We start from the raw sequence: 27917 nt of genomic DNA on the forward strand, positions 1-27917 counted from the left end.
AGGCGGCCCGGGGACCCCCAGGGGGAGCGGAGGACTGACGGGGAAACTAGGGGCAGCCAGGAGACGTTTCTATTGAAGAACGAGTGTGGGGGAGCGAAGACTGAGGGAGGCCTGGGCGGCTACATCGGCGGGCACACACCGTCCTGGGCTGTCGCTCTTGTCAAACCAACCCGCTCTCCCAGCGTCTCTCCTCACCATCGCCCCGCACTCCTACTCCAGAGACCCCACAGAACTCCGGACCCGAGCAAAGGGCACCTCTAATGAGGGCAAAGGACAGCGTTATTTCTTAAATGATTCTTTATTCATAAACTTGATGCAAGTTTACAAAATTTACTGTACATTGCCAAATAAATCTGCAATGAAAAATAAACTCCAAATAAAAACAAAGCATGCCAAATGTGCAGCTGTCAACCTGCTAGCCATCAGGATATTAAAGAATTCAATAATGTATTCAAGATCCAGCCTTAGGTTTAAGGAACTGTAATGCTTTAAAGAATTCTGCCTTGTTGTCTGAGCCACTGTATCAGAACTGAGCACAAATGTCACCACGTGAGCAAACCCAGGACAGCCTCCCCCGCGGCCCCACACGCTGCGGCCCTGCAGCCGTGCAGGTCTCTCTCCCAGGTGGCTTACAAAGTTGAAAACTGACTCTCGGAGCAAGTGCCTAAGAAACACTTTTGAACTTTGTAAGTGATTTGTGCAGAAAATGTGCTTCTGGATTTCATTTTAAAAGTGCTTAATAACTAGACCTTACTTTTAAATCAAACGTGGGTATATAAAAAATCGACTTCCAATCAAACAGGACTGATTCAGGTAAGGCAAGAGAATGGAGAGGGTGCTGATCTGAGTCAGGTTTTATAAAAGAATTAACGTGTAGAGTTCCTATTAGTCTTTAAGTAAAAGCCATGTTATGACTGTAGCAAAAATTTTTAGGTCTAAAAGTGAGGGATCTGTTTGTCCTTAGGAGTCTGTCTGTGTGCCAATCACTTTATAAGCTTATTAGTTTACAAACGATTGCAACATCCCGTTAATAAAATGGAAATGTAAAATGACTTAGTATTTTAAATAACGTCAAGATCTAGACTGCAGATCTTCATCAGACATATTGAGCCAGTAACAGCTTCAGCCAGCAAGCCTGATGCCCAGTGGAGTCACCACCACGGCTGACGTGCTTGCGTGGCCCCACCTTGCAATTCAGTTAAGAGCATATCTGTGGGAAACGGCCCCAGAGAGGCCATAAAAAGTATAACAATTCCTGGAGCAGGTTTTCTGTCCTTATTTTGGCAACCGGAAAAGGCTACTGTGATCGAGAAGACCTTCAATTTCCTAAACCGACAGGAACACCCAATCACCTTTATTGGCTCTAAGGGGACAGCACACTGCGAGTCCTCGCAGCGCACGAGCTCACAGGGAGGCGTCACCTACGGCTGCAACTCCAGGACCTGGTGCTGACCTGCCTGCTAACAGATTTCATTTTTCAAGAAAAAGAGATGATAAGGAGTGGCCAGTGTATGTATTTATCAAGAAAAATACAGGAAAGGCCCCACTGCTGAGTCCAAGATACCTACAATGAGCAAATGAGAGGCTGTAACTTATGCAGGATGTCAGGTGACAGAGTATCCACTAAAGTGTCTATCAGCTAACGTCGTCGGGGCTGCTGTTATGGGCACTCGAAGCTGGTCTGCACGGTGGGAAGGTTTCTTTAAAGCAACGTTGGTCCGAGCCTGGGGCAGTCCATCCACTAGCCGTCTTCCTTCGGAGGCGTGTACCAGCCTGAAACAGGTGGGGAGACACTTTAGTTCTGAAACGGACATGTTATTAAGGCTGGCTACGTCCTCGACGCGTCATTTTCATGGTTAAAACTACTGCAAAGGTAAACTCACACGGGCTGGGAACAGCACTTCCACGTTAAAACACAGAGGCTGCTTGATTGCCAGAGGGGTCCCTGCCCGCCCGATGCGCGCCTGAGCCCACGGTGGGCAGAGCGCGCTCACCCAGAAGCACACGAGCAGCACCGGGCGACTCGCGCTCCCTGCCCGGCGGGAGCTGCGGCTCGAGGCCGCTGTCCGGCATCTCGAGACCATCACATAACGTGCACCGCTGCCCCGGAAAGATCCGGATTCAAATCCAAAATATGGTTCCTCTGAATCGTATCCTTCCACACCCTCATGAAGTCAAAACTCCTGAGTCCAACCAGTGTCCGCTGGAGACCGTCTGTACACAGTCATTTTCTACGAATAAACTGTACCTGAGCTTTCAACATACGATCTCCAATTACTGGATTTGCTGAAGGTAAGTGTGGAATACTGGACTAAAGCTAGGCTTCACATCCCACTCAGACTCCGTGTTTAACAGTAACCCTCCCTGAGAACACTCTCCCCCAACAAAGTCCTGGCACCAGAGCCAGAGGCCCGGGGCTGTGGTCGGTGGATGAGACGCCGCGACCAGCAGCGAGGAAGCCGTGGGCAGGGACCCAGCGACGGGACCCGAGACCCCTCAGCAGGAGCCAGACGAAGGCACCTCCTGGCTCTGCCCTCACAGCCCACACACCCTGACGCGGGGCTGGAGAGGACAGTTAGGAAGCCCAGACTTGCCAAGTTTGAGCCTTTCCCGCTTCAGAACCTGAAGACGGTTTGGATACAGGAAACCTCGCTTCATGCCTCACAGGTTTGCTTCTTTACACGCCGAGGGCGACCCCCCACCAGCAGGAGCATCAGCCCCGCTGTCCTGTGGGCTCCCCTCGGCCTGGTCTGCGCCCAGACCCAGTACCTCCGCGTGGGCCGTGCCAGCCTCTCAGAATCCAACAGTCACCGCAAGCGACAAGTTCCCGTCGGCATTAAAATGACCTGAGCACAAAACACAGCTCCCGGCCACAAGCTGGCACCGGCCCAGCACAGCAGAGAAGGGTTACCGTCAATTCTCCTGAAGGAAAAGGACTTGGCGTTTCTTTTCCTCGCGCCCTGTCCTCTGCACACAGAACGCGCCGTCCCCCAGCTCGACAGCGACGACCATCCCCCCAGCACTGAGCTACGAAGGCCGCACGCACTCTGCCCTTTTCTCCTCTCGAGTTTGGAAGACAGACCTCGTGCCAATCTGAGTCGAGGAGACAGGCAGAGGCCACAGGACTGTTCGCGGCCACAGAGCCGGCGAGTGACAGAAACGGCACGGAAAACAGGTCTGGTTCCAAGTCAATCTATTACCTCAGTCAGAGACAAGGCGCAAACATGCGCGGAGAACACAGCAAAGTTTAGGTGAGGCCAGTGAAGCTTATGAAATATGCTCGATATTAGAATTAGCCTGAGTGACAAGCGTGCAGGATCGGCGAGCAGCAGCCACCACCGGGAGGGGCGGGCCAGGCCCTGCTGATTCATCGCCGTTGAAGGACCTGCGCTGGCCCGGGCCCCGCCACAGGTAGACACTGAGCTCCTGTCCCGACTCCACACACTTCAGAGGAGTCAGAGGACCCATCTGCTCAGGGATCTGCTCAGGGATCCTAACTCTGAAGCAGAGGCTCTCAGGCCAAGTATCTGGAGCCACGACTTGGAAGGAAGCACAGGGTGTGGGTCCCCAAGTGGAGCTTTCTCAGGGGTGACTGCACTTGACAAGATAGGAGAGCAAAACCAACAATAAAACAGGATAAATATCGGCAGTACATGATGCAAGACAAATGGCAATAAATACATATGGGATTGAACATACCGTTTTTCTCGTGGATCTGTACAATGGAATTATAAGACTGCTGGGCTCTTGCTAGATTATATTGATTCTGAAAGAGAAATATACATTTTAAATCAAAACTCTAAGCAGATGAAAATCATGGCAAATAATTTATGGATGTGTCACACTGTGCTTAAAAGAGCACAGGAACCAATTCTATTTCCATTTCAAAGCAATTTTTAACTGAATACCCTCCGTGCTCAAGTTCATGATTCCTTAACATCTGAGAAGAATAACAAATCCAGCTGTGGTCCAACAGGAATGGACACGCCTCGCAGTTCCCGGTAAGTCCTGCTGCCGCTGCACAGCACACACCCTGTAGTGCCCACGTGCCCGCCACAGGGTGAAGCGAGTTACAGGCGGCTACGGACCTAAGGGGAACCCTAACTCTCTCCCTCCTAAACCGTGTCCAGAACAAATGCTCAGCTGTTACCTTCAGACAGGAAAGCACTGAGCTTTAAGGACTGCACATGTAAGTGACATTCGGACGTTAAAGCCTAAAGAATGCCCATGAGTGGCACCAAACAAAATAATGTATAAAAACGTGAGACCCTCCTTCCTGCCGATCCATGGGGGGGGGGGGGGGGGGGGGGGCGGGGGGGGGGGGCTCAGGTCCACGTACTTTTAAATTTTCATATGACTTTTTAAAAGCCATGATTTAGAGTGTGTTTAATTCCCAGATTTACGTAGATGGGTGTTTGTCTTTTCACTGTCTTCTAACCTTAGTTGCAGCATATTTAACATATATGATCTGTATGGCACCAGTTAGTTTTAAAAATGTTCTTACTTGGTTTATGAATTCATTTGTAAGTATTTATAGTAAATATAGTCTCCCTCCCATCTCTAGCCAGCCCACCCCAATATTTCAGCACCTGTCAGCACTTTCCTGAACACTCTATATACTCTCTATATACTATATTCTCTATATACTATAGCCCTCTCTCTCTCTCCCTCTCCCGCTTTCTCTCTCTCTCTCTCTCTCTCTCTCTCTCTCACACACACACACACACACACACACACACACGACAGCGTATTTTTAAATACCATTTAGCACCTCACTTTTTGGATAGCAGCATTTTTAAAGTGAACAGACTATTCCCTGATGACTTTAGAATCCTGGAAGGTAAAACTTATATCATGAAAAGTTTCCATATTCTTAACTGACAAATGTTTCTCAAGAAAAAAAAATGGAAGAGGAAGGTTTCATCGTGACAATTTAAAAAATTTACCTGCCAAGACAGACTTTAATATGCAAACATTTCTTAGCTGCCTGATAGCATTCTATGCAAAATGGTTTTATTTATTTGTTAACAAAACTATAAGTCATGGAAATGTAAAAGTGTAAAGCAATTACACTGACATTGACTGATTCCAGGACCATAGCACTAAACAAAGACAGAATACTGGATTTGTATGGTTATAAGCTGGGAGAGGCTTAAACCATCCAGACAGTTGTATTTCAGAGCTGAGCTTACATGGCGGGTTATTGGTGAGATGCTCTTTCAGTCAGAAAGATCACTGCTCTAAGCCCTCTGTATTTTCTCCATAAGGAAATACCAACAGTATTTCTAGACAGTCAACTTACAGAGGACTTTTTAGGTTTTTGCATGTGTCCTACCTTAGACACTATACAATAAGCATCAATCTTGTCATTAGAAAAATAAAATTCTGGTATTATATACTTATTCTGTTGGTACATTTAAAGCATCTGAAATATAAACACTGTTAAAAAAAAAACTAGCTAAAAGTAGTTAAGCAATTCATTGGTGTTCAATAAATAACTTCTAGGTTTTATACAAAATGGTATTTTGTTCCAGTGTAAAGAAATAGCTGATAAAAGAGCTAAAAATAAAAATGAGTTATTTTAAATATTATCCCAAATAAACGGTTTTTTAAAAATAGCCTTTTCAATTTTTTGCTTCCTCTGAGTTAGGATTCTAGTGGACTCATGATGGGCCCTGTACTACGGTGATAAATACATATTTAGATTTAATGCTATTTGGCACTGAACACACAGTTCACACAGACCTTTAGGAACGGCTGAATGTTTAAAAAACGTCAGGTCAGGCAGATTTCCATCACGCAGGTATTTTCCCAACACACACTAACCCCAGAGTCCATCCCTGGCCCACGCCTGTGTTTACAGGTAACTAAACCAGCCATGGAAAGATGATTCTGATAGTCAGCGACAAAGGACAGAACTCTGGTTCAAAGCAGCGACTGACGGCCGCCTGTCTGGCTCCCGTCCTGGCTCCGCCCCCATCACCTGAGGCAGCGACCTGCCTCTGGGCCCTTCAAGCTGCTCACCTACACCATGAGGACGAGAGTGAACCTGCTCCTCGGTTATGAGGACTGAAAGGGTCAACACACGTGAAATGCCTAGATCAGAGCTTAGCACGTAAATGCTCGCTGGGAATTCACTATTATAACAGGATCTCGCTTTGGGGAAACTTCGAAGCACATATAACAAAGCACCAGTAACAAAATGAAGCCAAGCATGTTTATCTAAAAAGGACAAAGAAAAGGAACAGGAGATGCCTCGGGAGACGGGGAAGCGGTGGACACCTTCTTCTCTAAAAATCAATAAAGACATATTTTAAAAGAAAGAAAGTTGAACCATTTCTAAAATCTCACACACACACGGAAAAAAAACCTGTTTTTAATGCCCAACATGAGCAAATTATCCCCTTAAATATAACTCACTTCCTGTCTGTAGGTGACGTCACTGAGAAAAGTACCTTATTTGCTCCGAACTGCACCCTGGCTTTGCCTTTGACGAGGGTGGCGTTGATCTGCATGATGACGGACTCGATGGAGTAGGCGCTGCTCCAGCCCTGGGGGGGGAAAGCTGCTCTCAGCGCGGGAAAGCCGACAGCAGCCGGCAGCACTCAGCAACCGCAGATGAGCACTGAGATGTTTGTGCTTATGAAGCGAAAGAGAAGCTCAGCCCTGGCCCACGTGGCTCAGTGGATAGAGCGCCGGCCTGCGGACTGAAGGGTTCCGGGTTCGAGTCCTAATCAGGGCACAGGCCCAAGTTACGGGTTCGATCCCCATGGGGGGCGTGCAGGAGGCAGCCAATCCATGATTCTCTCTCATCATGGATGTTTCTCTCTCTCTCTCCCTCTCCCTCCTTCTCTAAAAATCAATAAAAACATATTTTAAAAAAAGAAAGAAAAGTTGAACCATTTCTAAAATCTCACACACACGAAAAAAGAAAACCTGTTTTAAATGCCCAACATGAGCAAATTATAACCTTAAATATAACTCACTTCCTGTCTTAGCACAGATAAGACAGCCCAGTGCAATGTCATTTTACTGGTTTATGTTGCACAGCTTTTTCACTATTAAAGTGGCTGCTATTAAAAGAAAGAACATTAAAACCTTCAAGTAGAGCCTTTCCACTCAGTCTAATTTACATAATCGAACCCGTGTGGAGGGTGGAGCCACGGGCACTTTAAGAAAAGAGCCGCACTGGCCAGTGGCTCAGGGTTAGAGCCTCGGTCCTCACACTGGAGGGTTCCGGGTTCAATTCCTGGTCAAGGACACACACGTGGGTTGCAGGCTCCATCCCGGGCCCAGGTCAGGGTGTGTGCAGGAGGCAACCAATCAATGCGTCTCTCTCACATCGATGTTTCTCTCTCCCTCTCCCTCCCTCTCTCCCTCCCTCCCTCTCTCCTCCCCTCCCTCCCTTCCACCCTCTAAAAATCAATGGAAAAAAAATATCCTCAGGTGAAGATTGAGAAAAAAGAAAAGAAAAGAAAAAAGTCACCTGTTTTGTGAGAAGCTCCATACACAACGCGCCACCACCCAACACGTACCTTAAAAGAAAACAGGAATCATACACCGTTCTCTAGGTTTCCGTGTTCCTTCCTAGGTTGACGTGCGTTACTAAGAAAGTACGCAACATGTGAAGACTAGGAGACAGGCGGGAACAAACACAGTGCCGGGTGCCCGGACTGTGGGTAATGCACGCTCCCAGTGCCAGCCCACGCAGCCTCGTTCAGAGTCAGAACAGGTCTGGGTAACAGGACACTCACAGACGCCTCGGCTACCAGGAAGCAGGAACTCAGGCCTCCGTGCCCAGGGGCGGGGCGGGAGGGGACGGAGACCCCCTCCTAGACAGCGAGGTTCCCTCGAGCACACGTACGTTCCACGTATCTGTGACCCTGAGCACCTGCAGTCACGGTCTAACCGTCTCCATCCCTCGTGCTGTGAGGGTCGAATGGTGCCGCTCTGTGCCCCCTGCTCCCGCCCTGGCTCTGAGCTGCTCTCTGAGCAGATGACCCTGGGGCTGCCCAGGCTCCGCAGGAATGACCTTCAGATCAAGACCCTCCACCGAGTCTCGCTTTTCGCCAAGATCGAGTGCAGATCGAGATTCCTCTGCCTTTTGACGTTCCTCAAACAAAAGAATGTCATTCCTCCTTTAATGTTCTTTTAAACTAAAAAATACGTGAACTGTCACGCCTACAAATAAAATCAAGGGACTGATCTTAGACAAGAAAAGCTGTAGGAATCTTGGAAACAGTAAGTAAGACCCTCAGGTCTGTGTGAGGACCGAGTCCACGCGACTGCTTCGTCCTCTGGGCCCGGCCTTTCTGTCCCCGCGGTTCCTTCTCCTGCACCTCTGCCCAGCGCCAGGCGGTCCTCCCGGTAAACTTGGCCGAGACCATCCGGCCTGGGCTTGTGACTCCAGCCGACCAAAAGCATCCGAGGTTGAATAAACCGAATGACTTCACAGAGTGAGGAACCTGACCGTATTCCTGTGAAGGACGGGACAACAGCCCGTGTGGAAAACAGAATCCGTAAAGAGAAACTATGTGAAAGACCTTAAAACCGAAAACGGCATCACAGTCAGCTCTGTGTTTAAAAAGCTACGTGACGGCTGCTGTGCGCTGTGCAGAGGCCCGTGGAGTCGGTGGCTGTGTCTGCTGAGACCTGAGGGGCAGCTGCGTTCCTGGCTGTGTGTCTGTCTCCACAACCAGGTGGTAAACTGTTTACGATCATAAATTCTTAACATTCTTGGCATTTTCACAACAAAAATGTGAAAAATCTATGCTGGTCAAGTTCATATCAACTTTCAAAACGATCTGATAAAAATATTTTTGTACATTTATCTGGTCAGCTACTTCAGAATTCTCAAAGTAGTTCAGCCGCTCCTACTCGGAGGGTCTAGACCAGGGGTCCTCAAACTTTTTAAACGGGGCCAGTTCGCTGTCCCTCAGACCGTTGGAGGCCGGACTATAGTTTAAAAAAAAACTATGAACAGATTCCTGTGCACACTGCACAGATCTTATTTTGAAGTAAAAAAACAAAACGGGAACAAATACAATATTTGTATTTGCATGTGGCCCGCGGGCCGTAGTTTGAGGGCCCCTGGTCTACAGGGCACCTCGCCCCTAACCCAGCGCACACTCGGCCCCTCCCAGCCTGGATGAAAGCGCCCGACAACTACCACCTGCTCTCCAGCCGTGCCCACCCCCCGAAGGCATCCGACGGCCGCCCCACAGCCCGGGAGCCACAGGCCCGTGGGACTCACTCTCTAATCTCACTTTCTCTGGACACTCCATCACAATTCATATTTTAAAAACATCTGGTTTTTAATGGTGAAATGGTTACAAACAGGGGCCATTAGAAGCTCTGCCCGTGCACCACACAGTGGTTGGTACCAGTGGTTCCCAAACTGTGGTCCCCAGACGAGCAACGGGAGCTGCGCCTGAGCCGGCTGAGAAATGCCGCTTCTCAGGCCCCCGGCCCCGCCCTCCAGAAGCCCCGGCGAGCTGGCGTCCGGCCTCGGGAGCTCCAGTGCCCACGGCAACAGGAAGGCCACCGACACTTACCCTCCGGAGAGAACCGGCAACACCACGCGGACAAACGGAGGATCAAATGGGAAGTTATCCTAAAAGCAAATGAGCAAGTTAATGATTCGAAGAACACCTTTCACACCACATTACTCAGAAGATTTCAGTCCATAAAGACACCTGTTACCTGATGATGAGTGAGGGTCCTGACACTGGAAATAGCACCAGAAAGAGAACGGAATCAAAGCCCAACAAACCAACACCAGGCTGAGATCACTCCCGACAGAGCCGGGCGCTGGTGAAGGTGTGACTATGGGAGCTGCCCCCTCCCACGGAACCGGGTCAAGGAACAGTCCAGAATGCGGATCGGCCGTTTGGACCCAGCCTCTGACCGGGAACGAGAGAAGGTGGACAACATGTCAATCATTTCGTACTCAGGCCGAGAAGACACAGGGCCCGGAGAGCAGGGCTTCTTCCCACCACACGGAGGAAGGTCAGAGGGGAGGAAGCTGCAGGCTCCCGACAGACATCCCTGGGCAGGGAGGTGAAGCCGGCGGGGCTCAGGCCCTCGCACGGAGCTGGGACCCGGAAGGACTCCCTGCTGACAAGGAGGCGCCTCCGCTCTGGTCATCTCAGCCCGAAACGCCTGCGGGGGCCTGGGCTGCTGGAGCCCGAGCCCAGCCCCTGGCAGGGCGACAGGAGCCCTCGCTGGAGAAGAGCAGCGCCCGGGCTCCAGCCAGCTCCCCAGTCTGTCGTGCGTAAGGCTGTCGCTGCAGGTAAGCTCCATGAGGCCCAGAGACGACAAGATTAGAGAGCGAGAAGCAAACAACAGGCACGAGGAGTCAGTATTTATCAGACACAGGTTCTAAAGTAACGATGCTGCATATATACAAGCAAAGCAAAGACTGAAACCCTGGCAGAGAACTGCAATAGAAAGACAAACTACAGAAACACTGAACCTTAGAAATGCAACAACTGAAACTAGTCGCTTCACGGGTGAGCTTCGCCACAGTGAAGATTTATGGAAGAACAAGTCAGTTACTGGGAAATAGATCTAAAAATATCCACCATGAAGCCAAGAGAGATAAGAAGGCAGAAAACGGGACCCAGGGTCACGGGCCAGAGGCTGCCATCCGCAGGGCGTCCCCGGAGAGAGGAGGAGGGACAGGACCGGGCAGCGTCTGGAGAGATAACGTCTGAAAACTTAACAAAACGAGAAAGGGCTTCGCACACGTGCGCACTCCCCGTCCTCCAAGAGCAACAGCGGAGGCCGCACGCGGGGAGGGCGCCCGAGGGCCGGGAGCAAGGAGCTTCCAGCTGGAACCCTGACCGTGACGACACTCCCCAGACGCAGCCCAAGTGCAGCTGTTTCCTCCCACGGCCCCGGGAAGGGACAGGAAAGGCTGGGCCTCGGGGAGGAGACGGGACCTGGAGAACGAGGCCACCAGAAGCCAACGCGCACGCACACCTCGGTGAGCGCCACGGCCCAAGCACGACCTGCAGCTCTCGGTCAGACCAGATGCAGACACAGCCTCGCTCCCGGGGCCGGACAAGGGAAGGGGAACCCGAACTGACCACTGCCTGTCGCCTCCGACGAGCTAAGGACACGCCTGGTCACTGCCAGGCAGCGAAGGAGTGAACGGGAGTGGGAACGGGAATAAACATAAAAAACCCAAGAATAAGAACCAGAGCCGAGCGAGAAGGACAAACAGGAAGCACCTACAAGATCAAAACCTGACACGCTGACCAGCTGCTCCAATTAGACAACCAGCCCTGGCAGAACCTCCGAGACGTGAGGAGACACCCAGCCGAACCCCGAGACAGCGACACGCGCTCTCCCCCAGGGGCTGCAGCGAAGGTGGCAGCTGAGGGGAAACAGCATTGACCCCTAAGAACAAGGTCGGGGACCCAGAGAAACACCTCCACGCTGTGCAGCTCCTGTGACCGAACAGAAGGGACAGGCCACCACCACCGCCTCCTGGAGAACCGGCCGGAGGGAAGGGAGCCGCTCCCCAAGCATCCGTCTCACCCAGCGGCTCCCAAACAGAAAGTGTAACTGAGGGAACACGCAGCCCAACTCCAGGCACCCCTGCCCCCCCACCTCCGCCCCTCACGTAAGGCTCGGGGGGAGCTATCACTACGGAACGCAGTCCTCGTGGAGGGAAGAGAAAGCACCGCCCTCACGCTCGCACCGAGAGCCAGGTGTTCACACGGACACGCCTGGACGACAACTGAGGCACGAACGTTCCTCAACGTGAAAACAGGTCACACATCCCTCCTTGAAAACACGTGCCATTTCTTCTTAAACAAAAGATTTAAAACCTCCACTGTCATCTCTAAGACTCTTTCACTCCGAGGACAATTTCCTCCCCACTGGAGGGTGAGCATGCCTCCCTGAGGTTGCATGGCCGAGACAGCATCACGGGTCTTACCTGTTTCGAGCTCCTCAGGAATGGCCTGTGCACTGGGGGCGTCTTTTGCCCACTTTCTGTTTAAGAGCCACCATCTGGGCTCGTCGCTCTGCTCGCTCATGGAAACCTTCCCATGGGGGCCACGTGCCCAGGGCCGCCCTCACAGGCCCCCGTGCACCGAGCACACGTCTGGCAGGGCACACGCCCGGGGACCCCTGAACGCAGGCACTGCTCCCAGAAATCCCAACTGTTTTCCAAAGCAATTGTACAAACACGCATTCCCACGAGCAGCACATGGAGTGCAGCCACAATTTTCTTACCTTAAAAGAGAAGTTAAGCAAAATATATTCTATGCCTTCTTTTTCTTTTAAGATCTGAAGATCACTGTGCAAAGGACTATCAGGATCAACCCTAAGAATTAAAAAACAAAAAAGTCGGATTCTTTACTCACCAGCCTCAGAAAGGAGCTGGCCCAAGGGCTGCAACAGAGCCCGAGGGTAAGTCTAAGCAGACGAGGGCGACAGCTGTTCTGTGGAAAAACAAACCCTGCAACCCCAACTCCTGGGGATAAAGTTCACAAAGAGGCCACGGCCCGGCCGGTGTGCTCGGTGGCTGAGCGTCGACCGATGAACCAGGAGGTCACAGCTGCATTCCTGTCAGGGCACAGGCCCAGGTTGCGGGCTCAATTTCCGCTGGGGCACGTGCAGGAGGCAGCCAATCGATGATTCTCTCATCACTGATGTTTCTCTCTCTATCCCTCTCCCTTCCTCTCTGATATCAATAAACATATTTAAAGAAAAAAAAAAGAGAGAGAGAGAGAGAGACCACGGGATTCCAGCCCTGGGCGGTGCTGCTCAGTACTAGAGCGTCGGCCCGAGCACTGAAGGGTCCTGGTCCCAGGCACAGGCACGCAGCCGGCTGCAGGTCTGATCCCTGGTCGAGGCTCACAGGGGAGGCACCAATCCATGTGTTTCTCTCATGTAAATGTCTCCCCCTCTCTCTCTCTCTCTCTCTCCCCCTCTTCCTCCCTCCCTTCCACTCTCTCGAAAAATCAGTGGAAACAGTATCTCAGGTGAGGATTAAAACCAACAAAAAACGTATCACAATATTCTCAATCGATTCTCCTTTGGTGACTCAGGGTGAGCAGTCGTTCTAGAGGAGATGGCCGTGTCACATGTACATAATTTTCTCAAGGACTCAAAACAAATGCCATCTCCTTTCCTAAAACTGCACTGTTAGACAGGGGGTCACGGAGGTCAATCACCATGGACAAGACCAGGAAAGATGAAACCACCGACAAAACCTAAACCTGTGTGATGACACCTATGTATTCAGGTCTCACACAGACCCCCTCCTTCGAAGACAAGCTGCTACCAGTCAACCTGGCCGGTTGGTCAATCCACTTGTGTCCACCCGCCTCCAGCAGACACTGTCCCACAGCCGCCCCCTCCTCTGCTCCTTCCTCCTCACCTTACTTGTCACTCAGCCCAGGAAACAGCTCATCTTTACACCCTAGACCAGCGGTTCTCAACCTGTGGGTCGCGACCCCTTTGGCGGTCCCACGACCCTTTCACAGGGGTCGCCTAAGACCATCCTGCAGATCAGATATTTACATGACAGTGATGAAGTAGCAACGAAAATAATGTTATGGTTGGGTCACAACATGAGGAACGGTATTTAACGGGCCAGAGGGTTGAGAACCACTGCTCTAGAACGACTAAAGCGCCAAGTAGAAGCCGTTCTAATGGTTTCAAATGAGGAGGGGAATCGCCATGGGACAGCTGCCCTTAAGCCAATCCCGCGAGGGCAGCAGGAACAGCCACTTACTTCTGAAGCTTCACATGCCAGTCGTACAAACTGTCATTTATGAGTTCCACTGAGTAAAACCCTGCAAAGACACAGTGTGTTAGTTACTCATCTAGACACTCAACAGCCCCCAAAGCTAGAAACGGTGCCACTGAAACGGAACGAAGCTACATGGGAACTGCTGCCACCAGCGCTGAGCACCTCACGCCCTTCCCAGATGGTTAGAGCCGCTAACGAAGAGGCTTCTTTAACGAGCTGAGAAACTATGTACCATCAACTGCCAGTGGGAGAAGAAATCCTGTAAAATCCCAGGCACCTTTCTCCACGCACACGCAAACGTTTCTACAACAATGGGGACCCGCCCCCGCCCCCCCCCCCCCCCCCCGCCCCACACACACAGTTTCATCTCCTTTCGTCAACTTTCTGGGGCATCTTTCCAACTTGGTACATGGAAACCTACTGTCAATTTTCTTACCGTTTCTGCAGTAATTTATTTTATAGACACAGCGTAATTTAACCAATGCCACCCTTTATCTGATTAGCTTTTATTTTTTGCTACTCCAAACAGTGCTGCAGAAACAAGTTATTTAACATTTAAAGATAAGCCATGATTCAAATATTTAACTGTATGCTAATAGGTTTCTACAGATAAACTTCTAGACACACTGTTCAGAACGGTGTGCAATTTAAAACTCCTGGATCAGCCCTGGCCGGGTAGCTCAGTTGCTTAGGGTAACCCGATATGCTAAGGTTGTGGGTTCGAGCCCCAGTCAGGGCACATGAATGCATCAATACATGTCACAACAAGTTGATGTTTGCTTCTCTCTCTCCATAAATGACACTTATGAACTGTTTACTTCTGGAATTTCCCATTTAATATTCTCAACCCCCATCGACTGTGGGTAACTGAAACCCTGGATAAGGGTGGGGGTGCTGTACTCTCACCCCATCTCACCCACATCTTCTGATAACTCGGTCACATTTATGTTTCACTCCCCTCACAGGAAGTCAGTACACAGTTCTGGTTCTGTCGTTACGAGAAGCCAACCGGACTCTCGGACCCTGCACAGGCGCGGACGAGCCGGAGGGCGTGCTCACCTGCCTTGTAGCTCTGCGAGCGGTAGATGTCCCTGAGCTCCTTCATGAGCCTGTCTGAGGCCTGCACCGACCCGGACACCGCGCCCTGGAACACAGAGACACGCTGACCAGGACCTTCCAGTCCCACGGCTGAGGACCCTGGTCTCTGAGCCGAAACGGACGTTCCCAACGGCATTGAAAAGGGATCCCCACTGAACACGTTCAGCAGCCAAGAGAGTTAATTAAATTAAATCAAAGATCAGGAAGCTTCAACAGGACATAAACCCGGGGGCAAGCCTGGCTCACTCACTGCTCCTTCACACCTGCAAGGTGTGTCGTGTGCCCCCCCCCCCCCCCCCGCCCCCGAATGTCCAGATGCCACGGCCCTGGCCGTAGCCTGGAGCTCAGCATCTGTCTGTTCCAAATCCCACCCGTTTTCCATTTCATGTCTTTTAAGGATTTATTTTGTGAAGTAGTTTTTATTCACAGCAAAATTAAAAGGGAGACACAGATTTCCCACAAGCACAGTCTCCCTCATCACCAGCTGCCCTCAACCGAGGGTACATGTCCTGCGACTGATGAGCCTACAGTAAGGGATTACCCACCGCCCACGCGACCTCCCACTGCCCACATGACCTCCCTCAGCCCATGTGACCTCCCACCGCCCACGTGACCTCCCACCGCCCACGTGACCCCCAGCTCATCGGTGTGGCACACTCTATGCCAGGGGCCCTCAAACTACGGCCCGCGGGCCACATGCAAATACAAATACTGTATTTGTTCCCGTTTTGTTTTTTTACTTCAAAATAAGATCTGTGCAGTGTGCACAGGAATTTGTTCATAGTTTTTTTTAAACTATAGTCCGGCCCTCCAACGGTCTGAGGGACAGTGAACCTCCCCATTTAAAAAGTTTGAGGACCCTGCTCTATGCCTTACACACATGTACGATGACACGCATCCCTCGTTAGGGCCAGGATGGCTTACTCTCATTGCTCTAAAAAAGATTTGCCGATTGAACTGACACAGTAGGTAAGGCTGAAGGAGGGCGAGCGATCCGCCCGTTTACACCAGCTGGCATCTCTTCCATGATATTCACCTCCTCACGTCCGAGGCGCTGCCCCAGACAGCACAGGGGCCCTCAGGTTCATGGGCTAAAAAGTAGCTCTAATTCAAGGCAGGAGGGAGGAGGTGTTCAAACAGAAACCTGACGCTCACTTGATGTTTTCCTGCTCTGCCTGGGCCTTTTATGGACAGGACTCTCATTTCTCCCTCAGAGCAATCACCCAGAAGGTCCATAGCGCCCACACGCATTGTAGTCGAGGAAACGGAACCCATGAGGTGTGCCTGCCACCAGAGTGTTCATGTCACACCATCGAAGACGTGACAGCAAAGGTAACATTACGTTTGGTCCAGCCAGGGCAGCGCTGCCTGGAGGACTGAGCTGCACTGTTAGAGACGGAATGAAAACAGAGGGGCAGGCAGGTGACAGGGTGAGAGTGGCTATCAACAGCTGAAGGTCAATCAACCAATAACCACACGGCGGCTGGAGAGGGAGCTGGGGCTGTGCCTGAATGAATGTTATCACCTACAACGACGTTACTTAGCCGCGTAAGCCCGGGTTCTAGGGTTTTACACATACATTTAGATGGTCTTGCCTTTGAGTCTTCCTGATTTTCTCTAATATGGCCAGGTTTTCCTTTTCGATTCCTTCATCTTCCGACTTCTTCCCGCTGACAGGCTCCTCCTCCTTCATCTCGTAGTGATCCAGGTCTTCTATGTCCTGCGGACGTTAGAGACGTATGAGTGTGCTCACGCTTATGCAAAACTCTCACTATTCCTGACTCGAGAGGGAGCAGAAGAGAGAGAATCCATGTATTCTACGGGAAGGGGTATAAAAGCCCTCACATTCCATTAAAAGGTTCCCTGTCCATAGCTTGTATTTTGATATAAAACTAGAATGTGAGTAAAGCATATTTATTAGCTATTATCAAATAAGCCATCTTTTCAACCTCCTATGAAGGAAGAGATTTGAATAGTTTAGCATCCAGGCCTCCAGAATCCTGTGTTCGTACTTTGTTCTGGCAGCTCCGCCATCTCCATTTTCCAAGCAGACTCGTCCTCTGTGGCTTCTACACCAGGAGAGTGACCCCGCCCATCCTCGCCCAACCGAGTCCCTTCTCATGCAGCCCTGTCCACGCGCAGGCCTCACGGAGCCCCTCCCCCCTGAGCGCCTCCAAACACGTGTCGTCAGAGCTCCCCAAGTGCCCTGAGCTGAGTCTCCTCCGCCTTCAGCCTCGGCCACAGTCCCAGCCACACGTCTTCTCCACTGAGTGCCCACAGCACAGAACAAACTCGCCATCAGCACCTTGTGAAGCAACATCCCAGCCCTCTACTCTCCGTGTGAAGCCTTCCTATCAACAATCGCTCCGAACAGAAACAGTCTGACTCAAAGTCAAGGCTTTCGGCCACCTGCCCTTCCTAGCCAATCACTGGCCTTTTCCTGACTCCACGCATCAGGCGTCTTTCTCCCCCAGAGGACAGCATCCAGCCCCACGCTCGCCCAGGCCCGGGGCAGTTCGGGGCCTTTAAACACCTTCTCTCAATGGCCTGGACACCTTCTCCTCCTCCACCCTGACCTGACCCTCCACGGCCGGTTCCCCGCTTGCCAGGTTCCTAGACGTGCTGCCCCTTCTCTACGTCGCCCTGTGAGGGAAGCGGAAGCACACAGCTCTGTGAGGACGATGCCTGCCTCACTGTGCACAGGACCCGGGGGTTACTGTTCCACCCAGTCAACCTGCATGAAAACTAAGCACAAACGATCACAAAGTCTCCTTCTAATTAGACAAGGTCAGGAATGGTCTCTCAGACTCACAAAACAAAACAAGCCCACACCTAGGTCTTCAGTCCCAGGCAGTCTAAGCAGTCTATTTTAGATCTAAAGTTTTCCAAATCAAGAATATAAGGTAGTGATCCAATTAGTTCTAAGATGCAACCCCAAAACAGGTTTTAAAGCCAAGACCACGAAACCAAAGACCTTTTTATCCGATCAGTGTAGACACGCAGAGCTTCACTCGGAGTTTGACTAAACGCAAAGCTTCAGAGCTGCACACGGCTGACATCGCATCGGTGACGGGCAACTACACCAGCCTCCGCTCAAGGCCTGGGAATCTGCTCTACAAAATTCCCAGATGGTTTTTCAACATGAGGTAGTTTTAGTATCTCTAATGAGTAGCCCCTGAAATGCTCTCCAATTCTTTATTCAAACACAGAACTTCTGAAACTTAGCCGTTCTCAAAAATAACCAATGACAGCCCTGCCAGTGTGGCTCAGTGGTTGAGCTTCGACCTATGAACCAGGAGGTCAGGGTTCGATTACCAGTCAGGGCACTTGCCTGGGTTGTGGGCTCGATCTCCGTGCAGGAGGCAGTTGACCAATGTCTCTCTCTCATCTATGTTTCTATCTCTCTATTCCTCTCCCTTCCTCTCTCTCTTAAAAATCAATAAAAATATTTAAAACAACTACAGGTTAAGTAGTGATTACTATTCAATGTAAACATAATTTTAGTGCTAAATGTTAAGAGTCCTTATTTTCCAGAAAATCAGATCTGAGACATAAGAGAAGCAATTTATTCAAAAGCATACATTAGAGGTAAAGCCAGGTTTTATATACAACTAAAGCCGTCAATTACATTCAGTTCCAAGAACAATGTGCTTTTCATTATTCCACACTAACACTGGTCCATAACGAGACTAGAGAAATTGCTAAAACGTCCCCTAACGGAGACACCCACCTCCGCCATCTCCTCCTCGTCCTCCTCTTCTGACGTCACTTCCTCCGTGGTCCCATTCTGCAAGGAAAGAAGAACATGCCAGGCCACGCGGGCCATACACACTGGGCATCCGGGAGGCATCAGGGCCCGACGGCCACTCTCCTGCACTGACCCCACAGGGAACTCATTACAGTGAAGCATCTACTAAATCCAGCTCTGATGACAAACACTTACCGGCTTTTTAAAAGAAACATTTTTGAACAATTCAAGGTTAACAGGTGCATTAGGAATAACACAGGCAATTAATCAAATATAAAGCAGCTCTAAAGAAGTTAAAGACATTCTAACTGAAAATTTAAAAAAAATTTACACTTAAATGGCTTCCTTCATTTAAATAATTATCCTAAACCATGAATTAGCTTAAATTCCTCCTCCAAGTTGTCAACAGCAAACACTCCCAATCAACCCTCAGTATCTCTCTAAAACATGAATGAGAAAAGAAGAAGGGCAAAACTACATAGGAATGAACAGCATAGGCTACATGGATACTTGAGAAAAGTCTGCAAAAAGAACAAGACCGAAATAAACTATTTTTCAACTGTAAGTTTAAAGAGACAACTGAGGTGCTAGAGAGGCGAGGACTAGAGTGTCAAAGACGCCTGCACAGAAACTACGGGTAAAGCCCAGAAACAGAACGAACGCCGTGAGTGGGAATCATCATCTTAGATGCACGGGTCCCCTTTGGAGAGGACCCCGGGAGCCCCAGTCCCAGCACTCACCCCTCCCACAGTCCACTGGGCTCTGACTTGAACCACTAACGTGGTGGACAAGACGCGGGGCCGGTTCCCAACGTAATCCTCTAAGAGGCCTGGCAGCTCCCACTTCTGTGCTCTTGGGAGACAACACCAAGAATTCTATGACCTTCCTGAGCCCTGCGGGACACCCCCGGGCAGTGTGTCCACAGGGCCCCAGCCCGGTCTGACTGCACAGCCAGGCCAGCAGCAGCTCTGTCCAGCGAGGCCACCCCACCCATCTCGAGGCACGGAGTCAATAGTTTTAGGCCATCGGGTCCCGGGGTAGCTGGCTCAGCAGCAGCGAACACCCAAAACAACACTGGACATGACCTCATAACGTTTCTAAACGTTGAAAGATAAGAAAATTTTCTAGAATTTGAAATGAAAAGACAAAGAGAGAGAATAGAGACATAGCATCCAAGCTACAAAGACTCAAGCAAAGAGGTCTACAATCCCACGAGCAGGGATTTCCAAATGAACAAAGAAAGAAAGTGGAAGGAGAGGAACCACAGAGGGAAAAACACACATTCACCCACGGAGAAGACGCCAGAGTCCGACTTGAACAGGCCCGTCCGTGCCGAGCGCAGGAACAGTGAGAAGGTCTAACTACGCCCGCGGCTGACACCTCGGAAGAGACAGGCCCTCGAGCTCCCGCGGAGACAGGTGAGGTTCAGAGGGCACCTGGCTCCCAGCACCGCTGGCTGCACAGTCCACACCCGAGGCCAGTTCTGTCCCACCCGGAACTCCACACTCAGCCGAACCGCCAGTCAAGCCTGAGGGCCGACTAAGAGCTTCACTGACTGGGCATTTCCTGCACACCCCCCCGCACCGTGTCACCTTCGGAGCCCCCAAAACACAGGCACCACCTCCACCCCCCATTTTGGGTGGGAAGCTGCTGCACACAGTGACCGGTAAGTCATGCAGCTCATGAGCGGCAGAACCGAGAGCGGAACCGATGTGCGGCCACCTTCCGGGAAGGGAGAACTCGGAAGTGTGCCAGCCTTCCGTCCTTCCCGGGGTTGTACCTGAGGGTGCACTCGGGCAAAATGTGAACGGTGAGCCCAGGGAGGTGGCCCCAGGTCAGCAAACAACAGACCAGCGGCCAGAGCAGACAGAGCAGCTCAAGACGGCAGCTGTACCGCCAGCTCAGAGAGCCGCCCCGAGACGGGGCAGAACCACAGGCTCCGGGGTGAGGGGCTCTCACAGACTCGGGAGAGAACTCGAGAATTCTCAGCACAGGGAAGACATTCCCACATCCTAATGGCTCCTAGGACACTGCGTGGAGGAGACACCATCGGGGGGCGCCTGCCGGACGGCCTTGCAGGCAAAGGATGCAAGAGCAGGGATGGAACCGGGACACTAACCACGAAGGTGCCTCCAGCAAGGCAGACAAAGCACCCAACAGCAGAAAGGACCTCCCAATAAGCCGCACAGTCAGTGAGGGAAGCGTCCTGTTCCTTCTGCCTGAGGCCATGATTCCAGCTCGTGATGGGATGGGAGGATGGGAGGATGGGAGGAGATGGGAGGAGCTTACCGTACCTGGCCCGTGGGCAGCGGCTGGTCCAGCAGCTCCACATCCAGGTGCTTGGGAAGCTCGTGCAATCGGCAGAGCTCACAGATCAACCACTTCAGCTGCTGACGAAGCTACAAAACAGGTCAGTGAAGAAGCGTGGGTTAGAGGGCCCTGAAGACACAGCAATGCGACAACGGGAACCCCCCGGCAAGGAGTGAAAGAAGTCAGACTGCCACTTGCAGCCCCGAGAGAATGACGTGGAGGGTGCCCAGCGAAGGCACAACACGAGGAGGAAGAGGCGGCAGAGAAACAAGGGACTAGCCCGGAGGCAGGGCCCTGGCGAAGTCCTCATCGGCGACCAGTTCCCCGCGGACAGACCTGCCTGTGTCCTGCACTCATCACGTACTACGGAGCCTCACACAGAAACCAGTTCATTAAAAAACCACACACTTTTCTGTGTCCTACGGCTAACAGCTTCCTGTGTCCACCCAGGGAAAGTGTATAAACCAGCGGAGAGACGCATTTCTCACACAACAGCGGCCAGGCCAGGCTCCAGACAGTATCGTACGCCTGGCTTCCTCACGCAGAACGGCTCGGAAAGTTGTCTGTGCCCTTGTGAGAAGACGGGCTGCAGGCTTGGAACTACAACATGACTTTCCAGCGTAGAAAAAGAGAAAGGAGCAGGACTTATTTTCTTACCGAACTGTTGTTCTTAGAATCTTCTAGACGTTCCAGAACTGACGTCAGGTTTGGGTCATCAGAGTCCACGAACCATATTGGTGAAGACGCCGGGTACGACTCCTGTAACAGAGACACCTGGTTACACACAGAACAGACCGACCTGGACATGCAGCTCAGCCAGACCACTCAATGGTCAGGTGACCACAGATCTCAGCGAAATATACCCGGGGAAGCCCAGTCAGGGCACAAGCCGGGGTTTCGGGCTCAGTCCCCAGTGGCGGGGGGGAGGGGGGGGTGCATGCAGGAGGCAGCCAATCAATGATTCTCTCATCATTGTTTTTAACTCTCCCTTTTCCTTCCTCTCTGAAATCAATTAAAATACACACACACACACACACACACATATGGGGAAGAAAAGCAATATATTAAAATCCATGTGTGGAAAAACAAATTTCTTTTAATGGATTTTTAATTAATTTTTTTATTCTTCTGGAGACCAGTTATGGGACCGTTACTGTCACACTTTGCTGTCCAATCAGTGTGACGTGGAGAATGAAATAAACTCACAGAACCTTCATAAAATCCCAAATGCTCTGACAACATAAAAAGAAAGTTACAAGATAAGAAGGAATTGCTCCCTGCTCATCATTTTGCAGGTAAACAGCTGAGTATCTACATGGCCGGAGCCCACAGACACAGTGACACCAACAGAAGTGAAAACTCCCGTGATGCGGGATGTGTAAGTGCTCCGAGAGCACGTGTGGTCGCGTCAGAGCATTCTAGAACATTCCACCGAGGCACGAAGGCTGGGGGGCCCCACCCAGATGCTCAGGACCCACGGGCTCCTGGCTCAGCCTCCCATCCTCCAGGACTCTGAGGGGACGGCGCGGACCCCATGCCCACAGCCTTGGGAGGGGCCGCGTCACTCTGGCTCTCAGGCGATGCCTTACCTTCGGGGTGGGGTCCCCACTCACCTCCCCAGCCCTGGACCTGCTGACCCTTGTCTCACACCGTCCTTCCCCAGGTCTAAGGAAGTTTAACAAGAAGGTCACGTTGCTAAGGGACACGCCAATCACCGCACGGACACCTCCCTCTCCTCTTCGTGGACCTGTTCCTTCCGAGGAGGGGCATGGGGCGGGGGGGGGGGGGGGACTAGGAACCTGACTCCACGTTACAAACTGGTCCGATGCGTGAACACGAGGACTCCTCGGCCTGAAGGACACTCAGCTGCCATCATTCCCGGCATTTCTCTGCGTTTCCTTTAGAAAGATGACCGGCCCAGGAGGGCAGGCCCGAGACAAGGCCGTGGGCTCTTGGTCAGGTTTCGTCCATTTGTCCTCCGTGTGACCTGCCTGGGCTACTCCTATCGGTGTCAGACTAGAAACACATAAAACTGACAGCCCCGATTTAGTTCCATGAAAAATCACTGTGAAGCGTTTTCAAAATGAAGTGCTCGCCAGCCAGCGAGGACAGAACCGTCATCACATCACACAGAGCTTTCCTACATGTGCTCTCACGGGGGCAGAAAAGTGATCTATTTCATAGAAAACGCAGGCGTGATCTGCTCAAGGTCCCGGCTACTGAGAATAAGCCTTTTTCTCTCCCATGAACTCGAAGCTCTAACATTTTAAAATTTAGTATCTCGCTCCTGGGGAAGGGAGGCTTTGGGCAACGAGGAACAGAAGTTTAATTAAGGAAAAGGTTCCACCACAAGTAGACTTATCCACACAAATAACGAGGTTTGTTTACAGGCTAGTTTACATCTGGGGGGAGGAGGGTCTCTCTAAACCAGCGGTTCTCAACCTCCCTCACGCCGCGACCCTTTAATACAGCTCCTCATATTGTGTTGACCCCCAATTTCATGGTTACAAATTGAACATCATGAAAGCATAGTGATTCATCACAAAAACAATCTGTAATTATAGATGTGTTTTCCGATGGCCTTAGGCGACCCCTGTGAAAGGGTCGTTTGTCCCCCAAAGGGGTCGCGACCCACAGGTTAAGAACCGCTGCTCTAACCCAATCCCTGCCAGCAGGTCCCAGACACGAGCAGTCAGTCCACGAGGGAGAACGAGCTGCCACGTTGTTAAATAACTGGCTCCCACAGGGTTGCCCAGGGGAGCCCAACGCTGCTGGGCCTCCAGGTGTGAGCGTACCTGGAGGTTGGCACCGACTGGCAATGGGATGTAGGTTTGCACGACCGACCGTCTTGCACATCTCGACGTCCTATTTTATTAGGAAAAAGACTCCCCAAGGTTGAAATAGCCCTCTTTGCCCGTCATATTTAAGATCAGGGCACGTTTACAAAACAGAAAAACATTTCAGCTCAAATCCCTTTGCCTAGAGCAGGGGTCCTCAAACGACGGCCCGCGGGCCACATGCAAATACAAATATTGTATTTGTTCCCGTTTTGTTTTTTTACTTCAAAATAAGATATGTGCAGTGTGCATAGGAATTTGTTCATAGTTTTTTTTTAAACTATAGTCCGGCCCTCCAGCGGCCTGAGGGACAGCGAACTGGCCCCTGTTTAAAAAGTTTGAGGACCCCTGGCCTAGAGAATAACACGTTTGGTTTTTCACTTCGTAAAGGCAGCTCTCATACAAACTTGAGGTCAGATCACAGGTTTCCTATCACGCCCCACGTGGCCCTTCACATGTGCACGTGTCCATCACAGACTCGTGGCGGTTAACGTACAGGACAGGCAAGTTTTCTGTTCGAACTGCACAGAGCCAGACCGTGACCGCGTAGGCAATAGACCAGGGTGTCCCCGAGAGAATGTGTGCACTCTGACAACTGACAACTCCCTTAATTTTCTCTCTTTTTCTCGTTTAACTGATTTGAAATAATGGGTGGAGCCAGGCTAAGCTGTGAAGAAAGAAGATTTATCCTCATGTGCCTCTAGACCGTCTTGATGGGGACACATACGAGAGGGGGACACGGGACAAAGCCGGCCACCGCCCGCGAGCCGAGGGCACACGCACACGGCGGGAACGCTGCTTGATGTCTGCGATCCCACGGCTTCGCGGTGGCAGCAGGGCCGGGCCAGGACGGTCCTCGGCTTGGAAACAGGCACTGACCAAGCTAATGACTCATTTCTGTCCGTCTCTTAACTGTTGAAAACGACCTGTATGTCAATAACCACTGACTTATCATCGTTCAGGGCGGGCGTGCGTTTTTTGGGAAACCCTGTATTTACTGAACGTTTGCCGAGTGGAAGATGAAAAGCATAATTATAGGACGTTCTCCCTGCCACCGTAAAAAAAAAAAAAAAAAAAAAAAAAGACTGAAAAAAGGCCAAGGGAAGCACCGCTGCCTAACACTGTTCTCTTTGCAGTCGGTCCTCCCGCCCCCTCGCCCCATTCCGGGATCCGCGCGGGGAGAAGTCGGAGGGAGAAGTGAGAAACTGTAGGCGCCAGAGGACCTTCCGATGGCTTCGAAGTTGCAGATCCCCAGGAAGCAGAACACGCTGGTCCTTCAGTTTCTGATTCCAGTAGCTGAGGCCCAGCCCAGGACGGGAGGAGGGGCCTCCTCTGAGGAGGAGGAGCCAGGAGTGGACAGGCTGAGCAGAGACCTGATGACCATGTGAGCGGCTCTGCCTAACAGGACTGGGAAACGCTGATGAAGAGAAACAGAAAGAGAAGCGAGAGGCCCCAGGCTGAGAGGGAGGGGAATGAGCAGCTTAAGGAGATTACAGCCTGAGCCCATTTGGTTCAGTGGCTAGAGCGCTGGCCCTCCCTCGGACTAAAGGTCCCGGGTTCGATTCCGGTCGGGGGCATGTACCTCGGTTGCAGCCTTAATCCCTGGCCTTGGTCGGGTGTGTCCAGGAGGCAACCCATCGATGTGTCTCTCACAGGGTCTCTCTCTCTCCTCCTCCCTCCCACTCTCTCTAAAAATCAATGGAGAAAAAAGTATCCTTGGGTGAGGATTAAAAAAAAAGAAAAATCAATAAAAACATATTTTTTAAAAAGAAATTTTAAATTTTCCTAATAACCCAGATGACATGGAAGCTGAAAGTTCTCACAGCAGAGCCCCTCGATGTGCCCACCTGCTCCCACAAAGACACGTCCGTTCTGTCTTCAAACCAAGGTGCTGCCAGAATGAAACGGGACCTGAGAGAGGTGGCCCTCCGGAGAGAGGTGGTCCCCCCGGAGAGAGAGGTGGTCCCCCAGGAGAGAGAGGTGGCCCCCCCGGAGAGAGAGGTGGTCCCCCAGGAGAGAGAGGTGGCCCCCCCGGAGAGAGAGGTGGCTCCCATGACGGCAGCTAAGCCATGCCGCTACCCCCAGCCACGCGGGCCCCGCTGAGGAGCGGGGGCTGTATGAGCACGGACGAGGTCCAGGAGGCCCGGCCCCGGAGACTCAGGCCCATTCTAGAAAGAGACCCCGCGGTGCACCCAGCCAGGGGAGCTGGGAGGACTTCCCCTGAGCAAACTGAGAAACGAGATGAGAGAAGAAAGAGACGTCAGGTCCACGAAGAGACCTTGGGAACGTGGTTCTCCGACCTCTGTGGACTCTTCCCCCAGAAAATGTTCCTATTGTGGCTCCTACTCCATCATTGTTGTTCAAAAGCCAAATAACATAACAAAGATGACAGTAACTTAGGAAAAAAAGGCAAGCGTCCAAAACTATTACAACAGAAAACAAGAAAACATACCCAAGGTGGCAGGTCGCGAGGACTGTGACAAATAGGAGCATGAACTGACTCTGCTCCATTTCCTAACTAACCCTTGAGGGTGGTCAGACATGGACAGACCGAAAGGGGGGGGGGGGGGGAGCACACGCCACACGGGACAAACTGCGTGCAGAAGCCTCAAGGATTTTTCAGAAACTGGCATGTGCGTGTGCGTGTGCGTGTGCGAGAAACAACCCGTGAGGTGCCGCTCACGCACACGTCACAGGAGCTGCACGCGGTGCCTCTTGGTCAACATGCAGACAGGGCCCAGCATCGCGGCTTGAACAGCGTCTCCCTGTGGTGCCGCTACCCTAGTTCCCACCAAACCCTCCTCCCGGGTGTGTCATCCACTTCTTTTTTTTAGAATATATTTGTATTGATCTCAGAGAGGAAGGGAGAGAGAGAAACATCCATGTTGAGAGAGAATCACTGATCGGCTGCCTCCTGCACGCCCCCACTGGGGACCGAGCCCACAACCCGGGCCTGTGCCCTGACGGGGAATCAAACCCTGACCTCCTGGTTCTTACGTCCAGGCTCAGCCACGGAGCCACACCGGCCGGGCTCCCATTCTCTTCTCACTCCGCTTCCTCACCCAGGTCATCAGCCACCATCCTGTGCGTGTCGTCTGTGGGACTGAGGCCTGGAGGTGAGATGATGCCTCGCGGTGGCAGCTTGCCTGACAATCACAGTCACTGGGAACCCCTGTGCCCCGGGCACTCAGTGCCAGCCCAGCCCAGCACCACACACGCCTCCCCTAAAGCACCCGCTGTCGCCGGCCGGCTCGGCTCAGGGGATGAGCGTCCACCTGTGAACCAGGAGGTCAGGGTTCGATCCCCGGTCAAGGGCACATGCCCGGGTTGCGGGCTCCATCCCCAGTGTGGGGCGTGCAGGAGGCGGCCGATCCACGATTCTCTCATCATTGATGTTTCTCTCTCTCTCCCTCTCTCTCTAAAATCAATAAAAACATATTTAACAATAAATAAATAAACAAGGCCCCCCCTGTGGAGACCCACTCCCGCTCCTGGATGGCAAAGGCCTTTCCCAAGTTCCCTGAGCAACTCGGTGGCTCCCCGCAGCCTACCCGCCCGTCTCCTGTCCCTCGAACCAGCCCTGCCTTTCCCTGGGCAGCACCCCTGAGGCCCACCTCGTGCTCCTACTTCCTGTTCCCGCTGCTGGAAAATTCTCTCCTTCTTGCTGGGCTTCTCAGCCACACTTTTCCCAAGCTTTGGTGGTTTGTTTTGTGTGTGTGTTTTTTTTTAAATCAATATGTTTTTATCGACGTCAGAGAGGAAGGGAGAGGGACAGAGAGAGAGACATCAATGACGAGAATCACGCCTTCATATACGGAACCTAAGTAACACGATAAACGGACGGAAGGAGTGGACCCAGAGCCATGGAAGCGGGGACGGAGTCCAGGGTCTCGGAGGGAAGCGGGGAGGGTGGGAGGTGGCCAACCGAAGGCCCTGTGTGCACGTACATGTGCACAGCCACGGACACAGACAGTGGGGAGGTGAGGGCGGGGCGGGGTGGTCTGGAGGGGGTCGATGGGGGGACACGCAGGCCCTGACCAGGGAGCTCTGTTGATTAGAGTGTCCGCCCCATAGATCAAGGTTGTGGGTTCGACCCCTAGTCAGCGCACAAACAAGAATCAACCAACGGCCCAGCCGCAGTGGCTCAGAGGTC

At 51.8% G+C, this 27917-nt stretch overlaps 1 protein-coding gene across 1 annotated transcript in view; it reads right to left on the reverse strand.

Annotated features, from left to right (window-relative positions):
* Nucleotides 1-285: 285 nt before the first annotated feature.
* The window catches only part of UBE2Q2 (ubiquitin conjugating enzyme E2 Q2), a 29703-nt gene continuing 2071 nt past the window's right edge, over nucleotides 286-27917 (reverse strand). Inside the window, exons 2-13 of the mRNA XM_070400769.1 lie at nucleotides 21585-21686; nucleotides 20912-21016; nucleotides 18600-18656; nucleotides 16449-16589; nucleotides 14831-14915; nucleotides 13754-13814; nucleotides 12247-12337; nucleotides 9555-9613; nucleotides 7487-7535; nucleotides 6456-6551; nucleotides 3700-3766; nucleotides 286-1773 (exon numbers count right to left, since the gene is read on the reverse strand). Of these exons, the coding sequence (XP_070256870.1) occupies nucleotides 1742-1773; nucleotides 3700-3766; nucleotides 6456-6551; nucleotides 7487-7535; nucleotides 9555-9613; nucleotides 12247-12337; nucleotides 13754-13814; nucleotides 14831-14915; nucleotides 16449-16589; nucleotides 18600-18656; nucleotides 20912-21016; nucleotides 21585-21686 (945 nt within the window). The 3' untranslated portion in view covers nucleotides 286-1741. The remainder of the gene's footprint in view (nucleotides 1774-3699; nucleotides 3767-6455; nucleotides 6552-7486; nucleotides 7536-9554; nucleotides 9614-12246; nucleotides 12338-13753; nucleotides 13815-14830; nucleotides 14916-16448; nucleotides 16590-18599; nucleotides 18657-20911; nucleotides 21017-21584; nucleotides 21687-27917) is intronic.

This window comes from Myotis yumanensis, unplaced genomic scaffold (genome assembly GCF_028538775.1).
Source record: "Myotis yumanensis isolate MYYU_CA2020_CCGP unplaced genomic scaffold, mMyoYum1.0.hap1 SCAF_20, whole genome shotgun sequence".
NCBI classification, from domain to species: Eukaryota; Metazoa; Chordata; class Mammalia; order Chiroptera; family Vespertilionidae; genus Myotis; species Myotis yumanensis.